Raw genomic sequence first — 18076 nt, 5'->3', positions numbered from 1 at the left:
TCCACGAAAGATAGCATTCTTAGTATAACTTCCTCCTATGTATATATATATTCTCAGAAATAGACTTCAATCTTGAAAATATATTCTTCAACTTGTTGTTTTTAGTTTTATATAATTGAAGTTTTTCTTTTTCGGCTAAATGCAGTAAAAATGTCATTAGCAAAATGTGTGTCACGTGAGGACTGTAAAATTAGATGCAATAAAGGTCCTCCATTATGCTTGGATGGCGTTTGCATTTGTCTCGATGAGCAAAGATATGTCTTCAGTGAATATGGTAAGTTTAATAATTTTTTTTGATGTTGTATTCAACTATATATATATTACATGTTTTATTGTTAACTATTTTTGAAGGACCTGCGTGTCGGAGCGATGCGGAGTGTGCCTCGCAAAAATGCATCGCAAAACAGGCGTTTGATTTTGAACTTGGGATATGCGAATGCCACTTCCAATCAGGATCAGAAACTAGTGACAAACAATGCACAATCGAATGTGTGCCCCAGTGTTATGGAAATTGTATTTGTGGTTAAAAAAAAGGACAAAATCATCTTAAAATATTTTTCAACAATATGAATAAACTGAAATCTTGATGGAGATGAAGCGTTACTAATTTTTTGCATTTTTTAAATATATGATTAATTTTGGGGCAAATTGCCTTAAATCCATAATGTATTACAGAATTTGGAAATTGCACATATTTTCGAAAATCGAACATAACCTTTCATTTTCGTATCAAAATTTTCCGGTGTTCGGTTTTTATCTACGTGGACGTCAAAAATTGACACGTATCATTTCCAGCGGCACAGTGTCATTTTCGGCCGCCTCCGTGTGAATTTCCAAGTCCACATAGATAAAAACCGATCAATGTACAAATTTTTAATGAAAATGAAAGGTCATAGATTGTGCGGTCGATTTTTAGAAATATATATATGAATCAGTTTATAAATCAGCCCATGTATGAGTTTGCATTTAAATATAAGCTCAGCCCATGCGCATGCAAACGCAGGGCAGTAGCACCCACGCCCTTAAAGTCCTTTATTTATTCGTTTGTTTCAACATGGGTCTACACATTCTTGTATTTATTCGGGCAGTCCGTACAGCTCATTCTTATATTTATGTAGAATTTTAATATACTTAGTATTAGAATTCGATCACCTACTATAATAAATAATTATTCTCTTTCTGTTGATCCAATAACATACACATTGAAAACATATAAAAAACTATCATTGTATGTTTTTTTAAAAATTAATCTAACTTCTACAAGAATAAAATTATTTTTATTAGTATATTGAAAAGTATTTTTATCTTTTTTTTTTAAAAGCTAGACTGAACTAAGAGGAAACTATATATAGATATTAAGTTAAATATATATAATATATATAAGATAAAATTTTGGTTTGCACTAGGCTAGTAGCTCCCATGTAGATCCGCCCATGCACACCGCGACCCCTCAGGGTACACACTTTGCTCCTCCCGCTTACGCTCCATGAAAGGATTCCCGAATCATGCATATTTATATAGGAGATTGTGATTACTATTTTTTTTACTTGAAATTGATTTTATTTTCAATTACTTCTCTTTTGATATATATATATATATATATATATATATATATATATATATATATATATATATATAGGGAGAGGTTCAAATAAGAACCACTAAATAAAATTATAACAGAGAACCATTTTAAACCATTCGATCATCAAGATCTACGGTGGATGCATCATCTTGGTGGATGAATGCAGATCCTGGGTTCGAATCCTGAAGGGAGCAAAAAATTTATTATTTTCGGATGCATTAAATTTAATAGCGAATGCATTAATTTATATAATAGATGCATTGATTTTAATGGTTCTTATGTTCTCACGATAAGTGTGGTTCTCACTATAACCGCACCCTATATATATATATATATACATATATATAGATATATAGATATGGGTCAGTTTATAAATCAGGCCATGTATCAGTTCACATTTAAATTTAAGCTCAGCCCAACTTAAGAAAAGGGGCCCAATAAACACAGCCCATCCTCTCCTTTAATTCTTCTGTATCCCCACACTCACTACAAGAAATAGTGGTATTTGTGACAAAATCAATTTTTGTTACATTTACATCTCATAGGTAAGGAAATTTAATATCATCACATTAACAATTTCGGTATTTCTCACAAGTTTTTGTAACAAAATCAATTTTTGTTACATTTACATCTCATAGGTAAGGAAATTTAATATCATCACATTAACTTAGCAAAAAGTCAAAGATGGGGTCATTTTTACAATTATCATAAAATAAAGTCCTCATGAATAAAAATTAAAATACACTGCCTCGAGGAAGAAAATGTAAGCCTCAAATTCAAAAAATTGCACGACACTAAAATCTCATCTCATTCAACACATAAACATGCTACACTAGGAAAAAGAAAAAGTCAAAGATGCATACAACTAACCATGACATAATAGATATCAGATTATTACAAATGTAGTGGAGACTACAAGACAAGAGTAGCTAGATTAATTGCAAAAAAATTGAAATGGAAGAGGTGGAGTAGAGAAACTGGTGGAAATTATTTTAGAGGCAACCAGCATATTAGCCGCCTCTGTGTAATGAAATCCATCCCAGTACACATACCGCGACCCCTCCGGGCACACCCTCTCCCGCTTGCACTGCACGAATGGATTCTCGAACCCTGCATCGATCGATCGATCACAATTAATAACTTTTATATATGAATTAGTTACAAAATGAAAAAAAAAAAAAAAAAAAACATTCTCACCATACGACGTCGCGTTGACGATCAAGTCCAACTTGATGGAGTAGATGTCAACGTAGACGATGGTGGCGTCCCCCATCTCCGACCGCAGCTCCTGACAGAGACGCGCAAGCTCGGAGTTGAACGCGGCAGCTGCTTTGTTCCTGTCGGAAACGCAGCCGTACTCGTCGACCACCGTGGATGCATTTATGCGGGCTACGTTGAAAGGCAAACAGCCCAACGGCCCCGTGTTGTGCACCCAGAAATTTCTCCCACCCAGCTGGTATAGCTTCTGCATGAAGAAAAGAGAAAAATATTAGGTTTATATTAATTAGCAAGAGAGATTATTTAATGAGTTAACCTGCATAGCCTCCCCAATGTTGGAGACGATTCTGGGGACTCTTTCGAGCACTTGTTGGGGAGTTAGGGTATTGCTGTCGAATTGGATATCGTTTTGGCCGATATCCAACATGAAGAGAGCAGATTTCACCTGCCCTGCATCTGTCCACAACAATTTCAAACCCAAGTAGTTATTACATTAATCCATGAGTTCGCCTTAATTATCAATTAATTAAGCATGAACGAACCAAGAGAGCCGCGGCGAACGGAGACGTTTCGAAACCGACTGAATTCGGCGATTTCGTTCCCCAGCGTGTACGCAACTGCTTTGAGGTCGGTTCTTGCCAGGCGAGAGTCGGCGCCGCCCAAGGCGAAGTTGACGCCGTTTGAGAAGTCGGGAAAGAAGAGCTCCAGATACGGGGTCAAGAACTTCGTCTCCAGACTCTCGCCTACACACGCACCATCGTCACAATTAGTTATAAATATAACATGTACTGAGTTGAGGAGGGAAACTCACATAAAAAGTCGAGGATGAGGCGACCATCGCTTGCACGGCCGGTTGGCTCGTGAAAGAATGTTCGCCCCTCCGGGAACTCGAGCTCCCCCCCTGCAAGAACGGAAGCGCCACCGGTGTCGCTGTTGGAGTCTCCGAAGTTGAATATTAGTGGTTCGTTGCTGCAAGCGGCCGCCGTCGCCGTGGTGGTGCCGAAGCCAAGGAAGAAGAAGCCCACGAGAGCAAGGGAGATTTTGCTGGAATAATACATTTTCTTGTTTTTTTTAGTTGGAAAGGATAGGAAGATGCAAAAGGAGAGAATGCGATGGCTTAAAAGCATTACTCGCTTCTTGTTTAAATAGAGATATCCAAGTAGAAGAAGAAGAGCTGATGCATGCAAATTAACTGTATTTGCTTAATTCATTTACTATCATTAAATCCGGTCACCAAACTCTTATTGCAACTTTGGGTTAAGAAAGTTTGGTGAAGACAGAGAGATGGGAAAGAAGGTTGTATGGGGAGAGAGAGAGAGAGACAAAGAGGATCTCATTGTCTCCATCAAGATTGAATGCATGGAGAGTTTCATATCAATATTACCCATTAGAATCACAAAATGGAAAATGGGAAAACTGAAAAGAAATAAAGTGACTACTATATATGTGATTTGTCAGTTCTAATAAATTTAAAATAGCTAAATAGGTAATCAAGATGGCAACGTTGCTTTTCAGCCATCCATCACAGAGAGAGGGGAAACAAGAAACTTAGTATGGGGTGAGAGAGAAAGAGATATCAGATTTAAAATCTAGAGAGAGAGTGAGAGTGTGTGTGTGTGGGATGTAGCATTAGATTGATGATGGGAGCCGAGAGGGCTGAAATGGGTACCAATATTTTTCGTGATTTTGTTTATCAATTTTATCTTGGTAAAAAAATGTGGAGTAGAAGAAAAATGCAATCGGGCCTAAAATAAGTTTTATTCGAACTAAAATTAATAACTTCTTTATGAAATCGTAATAAATTATTCAGTTATTAAAAATTAATATAAAATAAAAGGAATCAAAATACATGATTTAAATTTTGGCCATTGTGCAGCTTTACAGGTCACATGGTTTTGAAATTAATCAATGAACTTTGTCAAAATTTTGCAATTTTCGTTTATGGTAAATATTTGTGAATTGTGAGGCTGTGATTGTGAATGACCCACCAAATTTGAATATTAGTATTCTGTGTTTAAATCGATTCTTAATAAAAATCTTTAAATCATTTTTGTTATGTCTAAGTCAAGTACTCCCTCCGTCCCGCGAAGCGTGACCCACTTTCTTTTTTGGGTTGTCCCACGAAGCTTGACCTGTTTCTAAAAATAGCAAAAAATTTACCATTTATTCACCTTTTCACTTTTTCACCTACCACACTTAACACACAAAATACCAATTTCTTAATTCCTGTGCCGAAAAGAAATGGGTCACGCTTCATGGGACGGAGGGAGTACTAGTTAGTTGTGGAAGAACTCATAAATATTTGTTATTACATGTCATTAGAGATTCTCATGAGTTCTATCAAAATTCTTGCAATCTGATTACACAAATAGGAAACCAACAAATGGTTTAAATCGCATTCAATGATTATTTTGATTTTTTGGTTAAGTTTTATTTTTATTTTATTTTAGTTCGACAGACCCAAATTATTTTAATCTCTTGACAAAGAATCTACAATTTGAAGAAAAATTGTATATCAGGAATATTGGTGACTAAAACATAATTTTTATATAAAAAAAATGTATTTAGAAATCCACAAAGCCGAACAATCAATATAATATGGTAGTATTCTGAAATAAACATTTTACTTCTACACTAGCTCTTAGCATAAAGAGCAATTTGAGCCTTTGGCGTGCAATATATACTTTTCTTTTTCATACTTATATTTGTAGGAAATTAATGAGATGAGTAGGGATGGCAATCGGGTACGACGGACATGGATAATGAGTATTCATACTCATATTCGCGAACTAAATGGATAGTGAATTTTAATCACGAAACTATCCATGAATATCAAATGCTATCCAAACCCGCCTCCCGCGGATACCCGCTACCCGTCGGGTATCCGTCAACCCGCTATCCATCGGGTATCCGCCGCCCGCTATCCATCGGATATCCGCGAAACATAATTTAAATATAAATTTATAACAAATTTAATACAAAAAAAAAAAAAAAATCCAACACAAATAACATAGTTCAAATCTACATCTTTCATCTATGTTGAAATCCACACATAACAAAGTTTAAATTCAAATTCAGTGTTTGGGCCTTTTTTTAGAAATAATATGGTGGCCCATATCTAATATGTATATCTAAAGCTCATATTTTAAAGATATTTTATGGGTATTTCATGGGTAATTGACAGGTATTTTCGCGGATATTTTTCACGGGTAAACGGATTTCGCGTGTATAGATAATAAGTATTCAAATCTATACCCTTCGAACTAAATGAATAGTAAATTGCAACCACAAAATTATCCGTGGATATCAAATGCATCTCAAACCCACGCTACTAGGATCGGGTTTTTGCGGATATCCGTTACCCGCGGGTAAATTACCATCTCTAGAGACGAGCAAGGAATCAATTTAGTTAACAACATTTCATTAATCATTTGCATAATATATAGTAACAAGATTAAATCCATAAAAAATAAACGTATAAATGTAGAGTTGGCCATAGTAAATTAATGCTACATGTATACGTTTATGGTGATAAGGACATTAGTGCTATTTATGCTATATCGAGATCTATGAATTTACAATTTAATGTTCTTGAATTCACGATCAGATCTATGGATTCACAGCTTAATATTGTTGAATTCACAACTAGATCTATGAATTCACAATTGAATCGTTAGTGTTGGTTGTGAATTCGAGTTTTAAAACTCGAATTCATAACTAGTTGTTTTGGTTGTAAATTCAAGTTTTAAAATTAGAATTCACAACCAATTTGATGAATTCACATTGAATTACTAGTGTTAGTTGTGAATTTAAGTTTTAAATCTACAATTCACAATCAACTCTATTGCTAGTTGTGAATTCAAATAGTCGTGAATTTGAGTTTTAATGCTTGAATTCACGACTAACAATATTTGTAGTTGTGAATTCACACTTAAAAACTTGAATTCACGACTAACAATATGTATAGTTATGTAACAACCCGCTCTTTTATCAGTATTTAATTCCAGTATTGCGTGTTTATTTATCTATCTGCCAGTAAATGAAGCACCTTATGTTTTCAGCTATGTTTCTGAATTACGTATTTTGGAGACAGAGTCACTAAACTAGCAGTATGCATTTCTTTTTATCTTCGCGTGTTTAAGACCGCGACGAGAATCTTTGAGTCGATGAATAATTATTATTCAAAGTTATAACCAACTTAGCAAAGTTGTGTTATTTATCAAGATGGAGTTTATTTCACATTGTTGCTTAAGTCGTGAATTACTTCCGACTTTGAAGCTAATTAAATCTACGGATTTAATTTAGGTATTAGAATGACGAACGAATTAAATCTACGGATTTAATTTAGCATTTATCGATTTTAACAGAAACGCGAAACCAGTATTTCAAATACAAAGAAATCAACACTGAAGGATTTTACTTAGATCTTTTTCTCTTAGATCACATCACCACCCACGCCACCCTAGCCTGCCACCTGCCAACGCCATAATTAAGGAAAAGAAGGAAAAAGGGAGAAAAGAAAAGGTGAAAAAGGTGCTGCAGCAACGGCTCTTCCCTATGGCTGGGCAGCCGAAAGGCCTCCCATCAAGCTGCAACAACAGCTCTTCCCATTGGCTGGGCAGCCGAAAGGCCTCCCATCACCTCGACTGCTGCACCCCATCCCACGCCATGCAGTACTACAACCAATGCCCTCATTTTAGCACTCAAGTGCACATCAACCGAGCTCCTAGTATAAATTCACTCTTCAATCCTTGAGCCACCCCTTTCTCCTTCCAACACTTAGAATTTTCAGCAGCAACGGCAAGAAGTTTCATCTCTCTCGACGCCTTGCTAGAAGGGGAGTAGATGGAGATTCTTGCTGCCGACTTTAAAGGTAAAAACTCGGCTTAATTTTCCTCCTCTCGCCATGTTTCTTTCCACCTGTTTTTCGGCCTAAGAACAGCAGCCATTTCATTTTCAGTTTGCACCCCGACGCTCGAAAAAGCGAGAGAGAAAACATCGTTCTTTACCCGACCAAAGCACGCGATATATCAAGGTAACCTTCGACCTCTGTTGCTACTCCAATCGGCATGAATCACACTCGCAAAAATCATGTTTCATGGGCTGTAAACGAATGAACAAAAAGCATGTTAAGTCACGTTTTTGTGGAACCTACAACTTGAAACCTTGATGAACGACGAGAACTTTAGCTTTAAACGTAGACGAACGTGAATAATCACAGCATGCTCGCATAGGTAGAGATTAAGGTCTGTATACGAGTGAGAATCGAGGTGAGATAAGGACGGAGAATTCTGGTTTTGGAAACTGGAGTCCCCGTCGCTCTTCCCAAACCAGAGGAATGGCCAGAGGAATGGCTAGAGCAGATGAATGGCCAGAGCAGAGGAATGGCCAGAGGAATGACCAGAGCAGAGCGGAGAAAATGCCAGGCCAGAGGAATCACTTCGCCAGAGAAGTCGTTCCTCGCCAAAGGAATCGCTTCGCCAGAGGAATCACCTCGCCAGAGGAATCGCTTCGCCAGAGGAATCACCTCGCCAGAGGAATCACCTCGCCAGAGGAATCGCTTCGCCAGAGGAATCGCCTCGCCAGAGGAATCACCTCGCCAGAGGAATCGCTTCGCCAGAGGAATCACTTTGCCAGAGGAATCACTTTCACCAGAGGAATCGTTCCTCGCCAGAGGAATCACTTTGCCACAGAGCTACTCAGCCAGAGCTGACTTAGAGGCCAGAGCTGACCTCCAGAGCAGAAAGCGAAGAAGCAGAGCAGACCGAGAGAGAGAGAGAGAGAGAGAGAAGAGAACATAGGGTGTTTAAATCTTCATTATTTTATTTCCCTTGCTTACACGAAGGGAGATTATTATGTTTTACTGACAGTTTAGAACACCCTAATGAGAACGAATCAATGTAGTTAATTACTTGATTTCATGGGACGGAACCTAGTTGGGTTAATTGTTTAATAAAAAGGAATATGAGCCATGCATATTTACATTACGCATCCTCATTTATTTGAGAATTTTATCGGACTAAGACCTTACGTTATTTCTTTTCCGAATCAAGGTTGAACGCAAGAGTTTAAGGCTTAGTCGTGAGTCTCCACTACCAGGTGGGCTTTCTTACGTATAAACTAAAACCATATTATAGAATTGTTATGACTTTATGCTTATGAATTTGAATGATATTGTCAATGCCTAAATGCTTTATGTTTTGTTATTAATTGCCTATCTGATATTAATCGAATTCGGATTCTGGATGGGATCGCAAATCCCTTCGGAATTAGTGTACACCCTTGTGATCGTGAGTCATCTAGCGGGTTGGCCGATCATAGTGTCCGCAGAGGGAGGCCTCCCTCTCGGCACGAGTTACTGATATGGTAATTAATGATATTAAAATGCCTGTGCGGGTTATTGATGAAAGAAATGATATTATTTTTGGTAAATACGAGTCTTTAAAGGAAAACCCTCGTATCTTACTACTGTAAAAGGTTTGACAATAAAATATTATACATGTATGTAAATTTCGGCAAGTGTCCACTACGTACTCCCGTACTTAGCCCTGCATGTATTTTTAAATGTGCAGGTTGAGCTGTGATCGGGGATGTAGCGTACAAGCGGAGCTTTTGTCAATCTAGGACGAGAACCTCAGAGTGGCGTATATGTCTTCATACATATACTCGAATTGTTGTTTTTCCGCTGCAAACACTGATTTTTACTAAGATATTATGTCATTTGTCAAACAATATGTATTATTTAACAATGTACTCGAACTCCTTGAGTACCCCTTTTGGATAATATTATGTACGATCCCCTTGTGGCCTTCGTTGATAACTAGTTATTTCGATTGTTTCCCTTATACAAAGTCGAGTCATCAAGAAGCTAAGCATGTCCCTTTCTAATCCCGCTCCTAAATCCCCTCCCCTAGTCGCGGTTTCCCCGAATTTGCTATCCTTAGCAAGCGCGGTCGTGACAAGTTATGAATTCACGCTTTAAAACGTGAATTCATGACTAACACTATTTTTAATTGTGAATTCAAACTTTAAAATCGAAATTCAAGACTAAATGAATGCTGGTTGTGAATTCGACTGGTGTGAATACGCAGATAATTTTTAAATTTTTTATATGCTAGGGTAAAATGGTAAGTGTGACCAATTTTTAATTTTTTTTAATGGCCAATTTTTAAATTTACTATTTCAAAGTGGTTATTTTCAAAATCCACTCTTGAATTAATTGTATTCATTTATTGTTTTATGACATATTTAATGTAGTCACTATTAACAATTACATGATTGAGCTCTTAACTAATAGGATAAATTTTTTTGGATAAATAAATTTCTAAAGATTTGTGACGATGATCTTGAACAAAAGATATTTAGGTTTAAATAATAATTAATAGTTTGGTAATCGTCACCTTATTATGATAATAAATATATTAAGCCCCCAAATAAAAAAGTTGCAAATTATATAAATACTCACTTTTTCTATAATACGATTGGTTACTTTTATACCATGCATGAATTTTGGGTAGACGGTATTAAAAACCACTTAAGATCAATTTAATGTACAAATTTTATGTCCCACTTCCAATTTATTTTTTCTTTCATCATTTTGCTTCTATTTTTTTTATGCTTTAGTTTAAATTTCTTATTTATAACTAATATTTATTCCATCCGGTCAGGATATACAGTTATTTTACATCTTTATTTGCTACTAAAGGTTAATAAATCTGAAATTATGGCACATAAATTTTTAGAACTTCAATTTATTAAAATAAAAAATTTAGTATGACTAAGAACATTATAATTAATTTATGTTTTATAAAATCTTGTTATTAAAATAATAGAGTTGATCACTATTTTTTATAGCAACAAAAATACCACAATTGACACGATGTAATCGTAGTATAAGTAGCAAATCGAGTATCGTATCCAGAAGGACTGACAAACGAAAATACACTAAGTAATCCTAATAATTCTCTACCAATATCCACGCAAACAAATAGAAATATGGTGAAGAATAAAACTAAACTGAAATAAATAAATAAATAAATAAAAAGAAATAAATCAGATAAATAAATGACTGATTCTAGGGATGTAAATTCATTAATCAAATTCACATAATCAACCAATTAATCCTAATTACCAATTTAATCCAGTTATGATGATATATCACAAATATAATACACATTCTCGCTAGAGCAGCATATGATAGTAGATTAATAAATTCTCTATCTCCGTTAGGTCTCAAGAAAATATTATAACTCCCAAAAGTTCACAAGAATAGATCCCTAAGATCCGCATATCTCCGCTAGGTCTCAAGATTAAAATCATTTCATACATTCCTGAATGATTCAACAGTTATTTCCGCTAGGTCTCAAACCGAATAGCTATATATGTAAATTATTGGTAAGATAATCCACAAGAAAATAACCACCGGGAATCATGAATCAGAAATTGGAAGGCAAAAAAGCATCAATAAATCAATCACATAAATTCAATCAACTATTTACAAACCCTAGAATAAAAAAATAACTAATTTATTAAAATAAAATTTTAGTATGATTAAGAACATTATAATTAATTTATGTTTTATAGAAACTTATTATTAAAATAATAGATGTATTAGTAGGATACTCACACCCATTGTTGGGACAGTGGATCTCATTCGATTCAACATGGAAACATATGCTTCACAGGAAAAAAAATTAAGATGCATAAACTAACCATTCAGGTTAGATGTCAAATAAAAGAAGCAAAGAGAAATGTAGTATTGATTATTTGGAATATGTCCATAAATGTACTATTTTTTTTTCTTGTTCAATAGATTTCAAGCGTTTTTATACAACATAAATAAAGAAAACATTTATAAATAGAATGAATCAAATAAATGTATCTTGGAAATCAATATTAATTTGTTTTAGACAAGATCTTTATTCACCATACTTGATTAAATAATACTATATGCCAATATGAAAATTATAGAATGTACAGTTAACTATAATAATTAATCGAATATTAGGAATTCGTATTTGAAACACTATATAAATATGTAGAAAAGACTATTCAATATAGAATTTGAGTTTAAGCATTCATCATCAAAATATTTAACATGGCTTCTCAAAAGTCAATTTTTACGATCATCTTTTTCTTCATGATAGTTGATGGTTAGCATCTCTTCCTCTAGTGTATTCAGAGCTTGCATTTTTATTCAAGTAGCAAATTTTATTAGACTTATAAATATAGTACTAGTTTTTATAGATAATTCAAATAACATATATGGCTTTAAAGATAAACTTTGTATATATCATTTGTTTTCTATTTTATAATTCTAGTATTTTATGGAACGATCTGAAAGTATTGATGTTGTATTTATTTCAACTAAAAGTATTATTAAATGGCTAATTTACCAATTACTCCTATGTGTTTGTTCATGGTTCTTCGTTCTCGTGAAAAGATGCGGTTCTCACCTTGATCCTTTACCTATGTATATAGGTATATTATACTAAGAATGCTATCTTCGTGAGAAATGAGAATGATTGAATAAGCCAGTATATAGTGTTGCATAAGTTGCTTGTAATGACTGCATAACATTTTTACCCAGGTTCAAATTCTGGAGGGAGCAAAAATTCTTTCTAATTAATTGGATTTTGCAATCATTACAAGTAGCTTAATTATGTAACACTATATACTGGCTTATTCGATCATTCTCATTTCTCACGAAAGATAGCATTCTTAGTATAACTTCCTCCTATGTATATATATATTCTCAGAAATAGACTTCAATCTTGAAAATATATTCTTCAACTTGTTGTTTTTAGTTTTATATAATTGAAGTTTTTCTTTTTCGGCTAAATGCAGTAAAAATGTCATTAGCAAAATGTGTGTCGCGTGAGGACTGTAAAATTAGATGCAATAAAGGTCATCCATTATGCTTGGATGGCGTTTGCATTTGTCTCGATGAGCAAAGATATGTCTTCAGTGAATATGGTAAGTTTAATAAATTTTTTTGATGTTGTATTCAACTATATATATATATTTATATATATAGGGTTAGCTTATATTGAGATTTTAAATTTTTTGAGATTTTGAGATAAATGAACATATCAATAAATTCTTTGAACATAACCAATATAACTGATGAACATATGAATCTATTTAATTTATTTAAAAAACACGCCACTTGTAGGGATTGAACCCCAGACTAATGCGCGTTCATAAAAATTAATTGACAAGTTCATCAAAATGTACTTATATGTTCATTTATCTCAAAATCTCAAAATATATATAAATCTCAATTGAACCAATTCCTATATATATATATATATATATATATATATATATATATATATATATATAGGGTCAAGTTAAATAGAGAATTATTATATATTTCATTTTGAACAAGTCTATACATTTTACGAACAGATTAACATAACTAACGAACAGACGTATTTAGTAAAAAAAGAGAAAAACTCGCCTCCAACAGGATTCGAACCCAGGGAAAATTGTTGTTTATGCGGTACATTGATCTGTTCGTAAAAATTGTAGATCTGTTCGTTTTTATTTCACGAATTCTCTATTCTCTAAATATTTAGCATTCTCTGTTTAACTTTTCTCTCTCTATATATATATATTACATGTTTTATTGTTAACTATTTTTGAAGGACCTGCGTGTCGGAGCGATGCGGAGTGTGCCTCGCAAAAATGCATCGCAAAACAGGCGTTTGATTTTGAACTTGGGATATGCGAATGCCACTTCCAATCAGGATCAGAAACTAGTGACAAACAATGCACAATCGAATGTGTGCCCCAGTGTTATGGAAATTGTATTTGTGGTTAAAAAAAAGGACAAAATCATCTTAAAATGTTTTTCAACAATATGAATAAACTGAAATCTTGATGGAGATGAAGCGTTACTAATTTTTTGCATTTTTTTAATATATGATTAATTTTGGGGCAAATTGCCTTAAATCCATAATGTATTCCAGAATTTGGAAATTGCACATATTTTCGAAAATCGAACATAACCTTTCAATTTCGTATCAAAATTTTCCGGTGTTCGGTTTTTATCTACGTGGACGTCAAAAATTGACACGTATCATTTCCAGCGGCACAGTGTCATCTTCGGCCGCCTCCGTGTGAATTTCCAAGTCCACATAGATAAAAACCGATCAATATACAAATTTTTAATGAAAATGAAAGGTCACAGATTGTGCGGTCGATTTTCAGAAATATATATATGAATCAGTTTATAAATCAGTCGATGTATCAGTTTACATTTAAATATAAGCAAAGCCCAACTTAAAAAACGGGGCCTAATAAGAAAGTTTGGTGCAGACAGAGAGAGGGGAAACAAGGTTGCAAAGAGGATCTGATTGTCTCCATCAAGAATGAATGCATAGAGACTTTCATATCAATATTACCCATTAGAATCACAAAATGGAAAAGGGGATAACTGAAAAGAAATAAAGTGACTACTATATATGTGATTGGTCAATTCTAATAAATTTAAAATAGCTAAATAGGTAATCAAGATGGCAACGTTGCTTTTCAGCCATCCATCACAGAGAGAGGGGAAACAAGAAAATCAGTATGGGTCGATCGAGAGAGAAGATATGAGATTTAAATTCTAGAGAGAGAAGAGAGAATGAATGCTGAAATGGGTACCAATATTTTTCGTGATTTTGTTCATGGTCAATTTTATCTTGCTAAAAAATGTGTGGTGTGGAGTAGAAGAAAAATGCAATTGGGCCTAAAATAAATTTTATTGAACTAAAATTAATAACTTCTTTATGAAATCGTAATAAATTAATTATTCATTTATTAAAAATTAATATAAAATAAAAGGAATCAAAATACATGATTTAAATTTTGGCCATTGTGGAGCTTTACAGCTGGTCACATGGTTTTGAAATAAATCAATGAACTTTGTCAAAATTTTGCCATTGTCGTTCATGATGAATATTTGTGAAATTGATCTAGATTTTACCCATTTTGGAGTTATACAGATCACATGGTTTTGATATATGAGGCTGTGATTGTAAATGACCACCAAATTTGAATATTAGTAAACTGTGTTTAAACCGATTCTTAATAAAAATCTTTAAATCAATTTTGGTATGTCTAATAAGTCAAGTAATGTATATAGTTGTGGAAGAACTTATAAATATTTGTTATTACATGTCATTAAAGATTCCCATGAGTTCTATCAAAATTCTTGCAATCTAGATTACACAAATAGGAAACCAACAAATGATTTAAATCGCATTCAATGATTATTTTTTATTTTAATCTCTTGACAAAGAATCTACAATTTGAAGAAAAATTGTATATCAGGAAAATTGGTGACTAAAACATCATTTTTATACAAAAAAGAAAAACAAAAAATGTATTTAGAAATCCACAAAGCCGAATAATCAAGTATAATATATGAGGTGGTCTCCTATGAAACCGGCTTTACAATCAGGGACGGAGCCAGGGGGGGGCTAGGGGGGGCTAGAGCCCCCTCCCAAATTTTGAGTTTTTTTTTTTTTTTTTTTTAAATTTTAAAATATATATAGATATATGTTTATACCTATTATAAAATAATTTTGTTTTATAAAAGAGTATTTGGTTATTATATTCTCTCATATATATACTTAAATAATTCCGTTATTTAATAAAAAATGTCTTAAATATACGGAATGTCCAAAAAAAGTTTTGTGATATATTGAAATTATATAATCTATGAAAATATTGTTCGTTATTATTAGTATTATGCTCGTATTATTAGCAAGGAATCAATTTAGTTAACAACAGTTCATTAATCATTTTACTTCAACTATTTGTTGCATTCTATTACAATAATTATCCCGTCGTTTTCTTTTCCTATTTTTATGTCTTCAATTCCACCTTCTCCAGATTTTTATCTCTCGATTTTCATTCTTCACAACACATCACTCCTATACATGCACACTACATGTTCGACAGATGTCCAAAGAGAAGAAAATCAGCAAAATATACTGCCGAAGAAAGTTAATGTTCAATTATGAAAATATATGGTGAATTTTGCTTATGTTTATCTAAAGTATCACCAAACTTATACACAAAATACGCACAAAGATTGATGTCCAATTTGTTTGATCAAATGACAAGTACGTAAATGCGTCACGCCTCTATTTCTATATCATGTTTCAAGAATCATTAGTTTTAGGCAAGCTTTTCAATTTTCGCGACCACATCTTCAAGTTTTGTAATTACTGCCAATGCTAAATTCAATCAATGTTTGGCCACCGAAATCGAACTCCAGAACCAGTTTCGTTTCACAGCAATTAGAATTGACTATACAAACAGTTTCATACCCATTTCTTGCTTTTCATCATAAACAAAATTGCCGGGGAAGAAACGACCTCGCTGCACCAAATTGCCGAATTCAGTCGGTTTTGAAACGTCTCCATTTTCCGTGGCTCCGTTGATAATCAAGCACGTTCATGCTTAATTGATAATGCATGAATTATTCAGATAACTTGCTTAATTCTATTCTCTTCATGTTGGATATCGGCCAAGACGATATCCAATTCGATGGCAATTAAAAAACTCTCCAACAAGTTCTCAACATAGACCCCACACTCATCTCCAACATTAGAGATGCTATGGTGAGAATGTGAGAATGTTATTTATTTTTTATTTTTTTTTCATTTTGTAATTAATTCCTACATAATTTTTTTTAATTGTTATAGATGCATGGTTCAAGAATCCTTTCGTGGAGTGTAAGCGGGAGGGGCAAAGTGTGTGTCATGAGGGGTCGCGGCATGTGAACTAGGATTGAATTCATTACACAGAGGCGGCTAATATATATATTTTTTGCCTCTAAAATACTTTCCACCACTTTCTCTACTCCACCTCTTCCATTTCAATTTTTTTTGCAATTTATCTAGTCTTGTCTCGTTGTCTCCACTACATTTGTAATAATCTTCCATCTTTGCTTATTGTATTAATCTGATATCTATTTTGTCATGTTAGTTTTTTATGCATCTTGATTTTTTCTTTAGTGTCGTGCAAATTTTTGAATTTGAGACTTACATTTTCTTCGTCGAGGCAGTGTATTTTAATTTAAATACAAGAATGGGTGCTACTGCCCTGCGTTCGAATGAGCATGGGCTCACCTTAGGTTGTCCGTGAGTTCTGGCGTCGATGTGAGAGAGGGAAGGATTGCCGAGATGTGAGATAGAATGGGTCTGAGCTTATATTTAAATGTAAACTGATACATGGGCTGATTTATAAACTGATTCATATCTATATTTCTGAAAATCGACCGCACAATCCATAACCTTTCATTTTCATCTCAAATTTGTACGTTGATTGGTTTTTATCAATGTGGAATTGGAAATTCACATGGAGGCAGTCGGAAATGACACGGTGGCCACTGGAAATGACACATGTCAATTTCCGACGTCCACGTAGATAAAAACCGAACACCGGAAAAATTTGATACGAAAATGAAAGGTTATGGTCGATTTTCGAAAATAGGTGTAATTTCCAAATTCCGGAATACATTATGGATTTAAGGCAATTTGCCCCAAAATTAATCATATATTAAAAAAATGCAAAAAAATTAGTAACGCATCATCTCCATCAAGATTTCAGTTTATTCATATTGTTGAATCACAAACACAATTTCCATAACACTGGGGCACACATTCGATTGTGCATTGTTTGTCACTAGTTTCTGATCCTGATTGGAAGTGGCATTCGCATGCAAAAATATCTGTCAACGCGTCTTTAGCGATACATTTTTTGCGAGGCACACTCCGCATCACTCCGACACGCAGGTCCTTCAACAATAGTTCATAATAAAAAAAAAATACTAGTATATAAATAATTGAATACAACATAATTTTTTTTTATTAAATTACCATATTCGTTGAACATATATCTTAGCTCGTCGAGACAAATGCAAACGCCATCCAAGCATGATGGAGGACCTTTATTGCATCTAATTTTACAGTCCTCACGTGACACACATTTTGCTAATGACATTTTAACTGCATTTATCCGAAGAAGAAAAACATTTGTACAAAACTTAAAACAACAAGTTGAATAATATATTTTCAAGAAAAACATCAATTGTACACTAGAGGAAGAGATGCTAACCATCAACTATCATGAACAAAAAGATGATCGTAAAAATCGACGTTCGAGAAGCCATGTTAAATTTTTTGATGATGAATGCTTACACTCAAATTGTATATTAATTAGTATTTTCTACATATTTATATAGTGTTTCAAATACGAATACCTAATATTTTATTA

General features: G+C 33.8%; 1 protein-coding gene across 1 annotated transcript; it reads right to left on the bottom strand.

The window, feature by feature from the left end:
* Positions 1-2249: 2249 nt before the first annotated feature.
* Positions 2250-3932, bottom strand: LOC131016907 (GDSL esterase/lipase LIP-4-like). Its single transcript, XM_057945708.1, has 5 exons — positions 3612-3932; positions 3343-3543; positions 3117-3256; positions 2780-3047; positions 2250-2692 (listed from the first exon to the last, which is right to left on the bottom strand). The coding sequence occupies exons 1-5, from the start codon at positions 3925-3927 to the stop codon at positions 2517-2519; spliced, it is 1101 nt and encodes a 366-aa protein (XP_057801691.1). The 5' UTR covers positions 3928-3932; the 3' UTR covers positions 2250-2516.
* Positions 3933-18076: the final 14144 nt, after the last annotated feature.

The sequence above is a fragment of the Salvia miltiorrhiza genome, chromosome 3 (assembly GCF_028751815.1).
Source record: "Salvia miltiorrhiza cultivar Shanhuang (shh) chromosome 3, IMPLAD_Smil_shh, whole genome shotgun sequence".
NCBI lineage: Eukaryota > Viridiplantae > Streptophyta > Magnoliopsida > Lamiales > Lamiaceae > Salvia > Salvia miltiorrhiza.
This window is presented reverse-complemented; position numbering and strand designations above follow the sequence as displayed.

Bases quoted from the DNA above. Each gene is read 5' to 3' on its own strand.
- LOC131016907 (XM_057945708.1), bottom strand. From the start codon at position 3,927: ATGCTTTTAAGCCATCGCATTCTCTCCTTTTGCATCTTCCTATCCTTT. The intron at 3,544-3,611 runs GTGAGTTTCCCT...GTGCGTGTGTAG, and splicing joins CCTCATCCTCGACTTTTTAT to GCGAGAGTCTGGAGACGAAG. The intron at 2,693-2,779 runs GTGAGAATGTTT...CGATCGATGCAG, and splicing joins CGTCAACGCGACGTCGTATG to GGTTCGAGAATCCATTCGTG.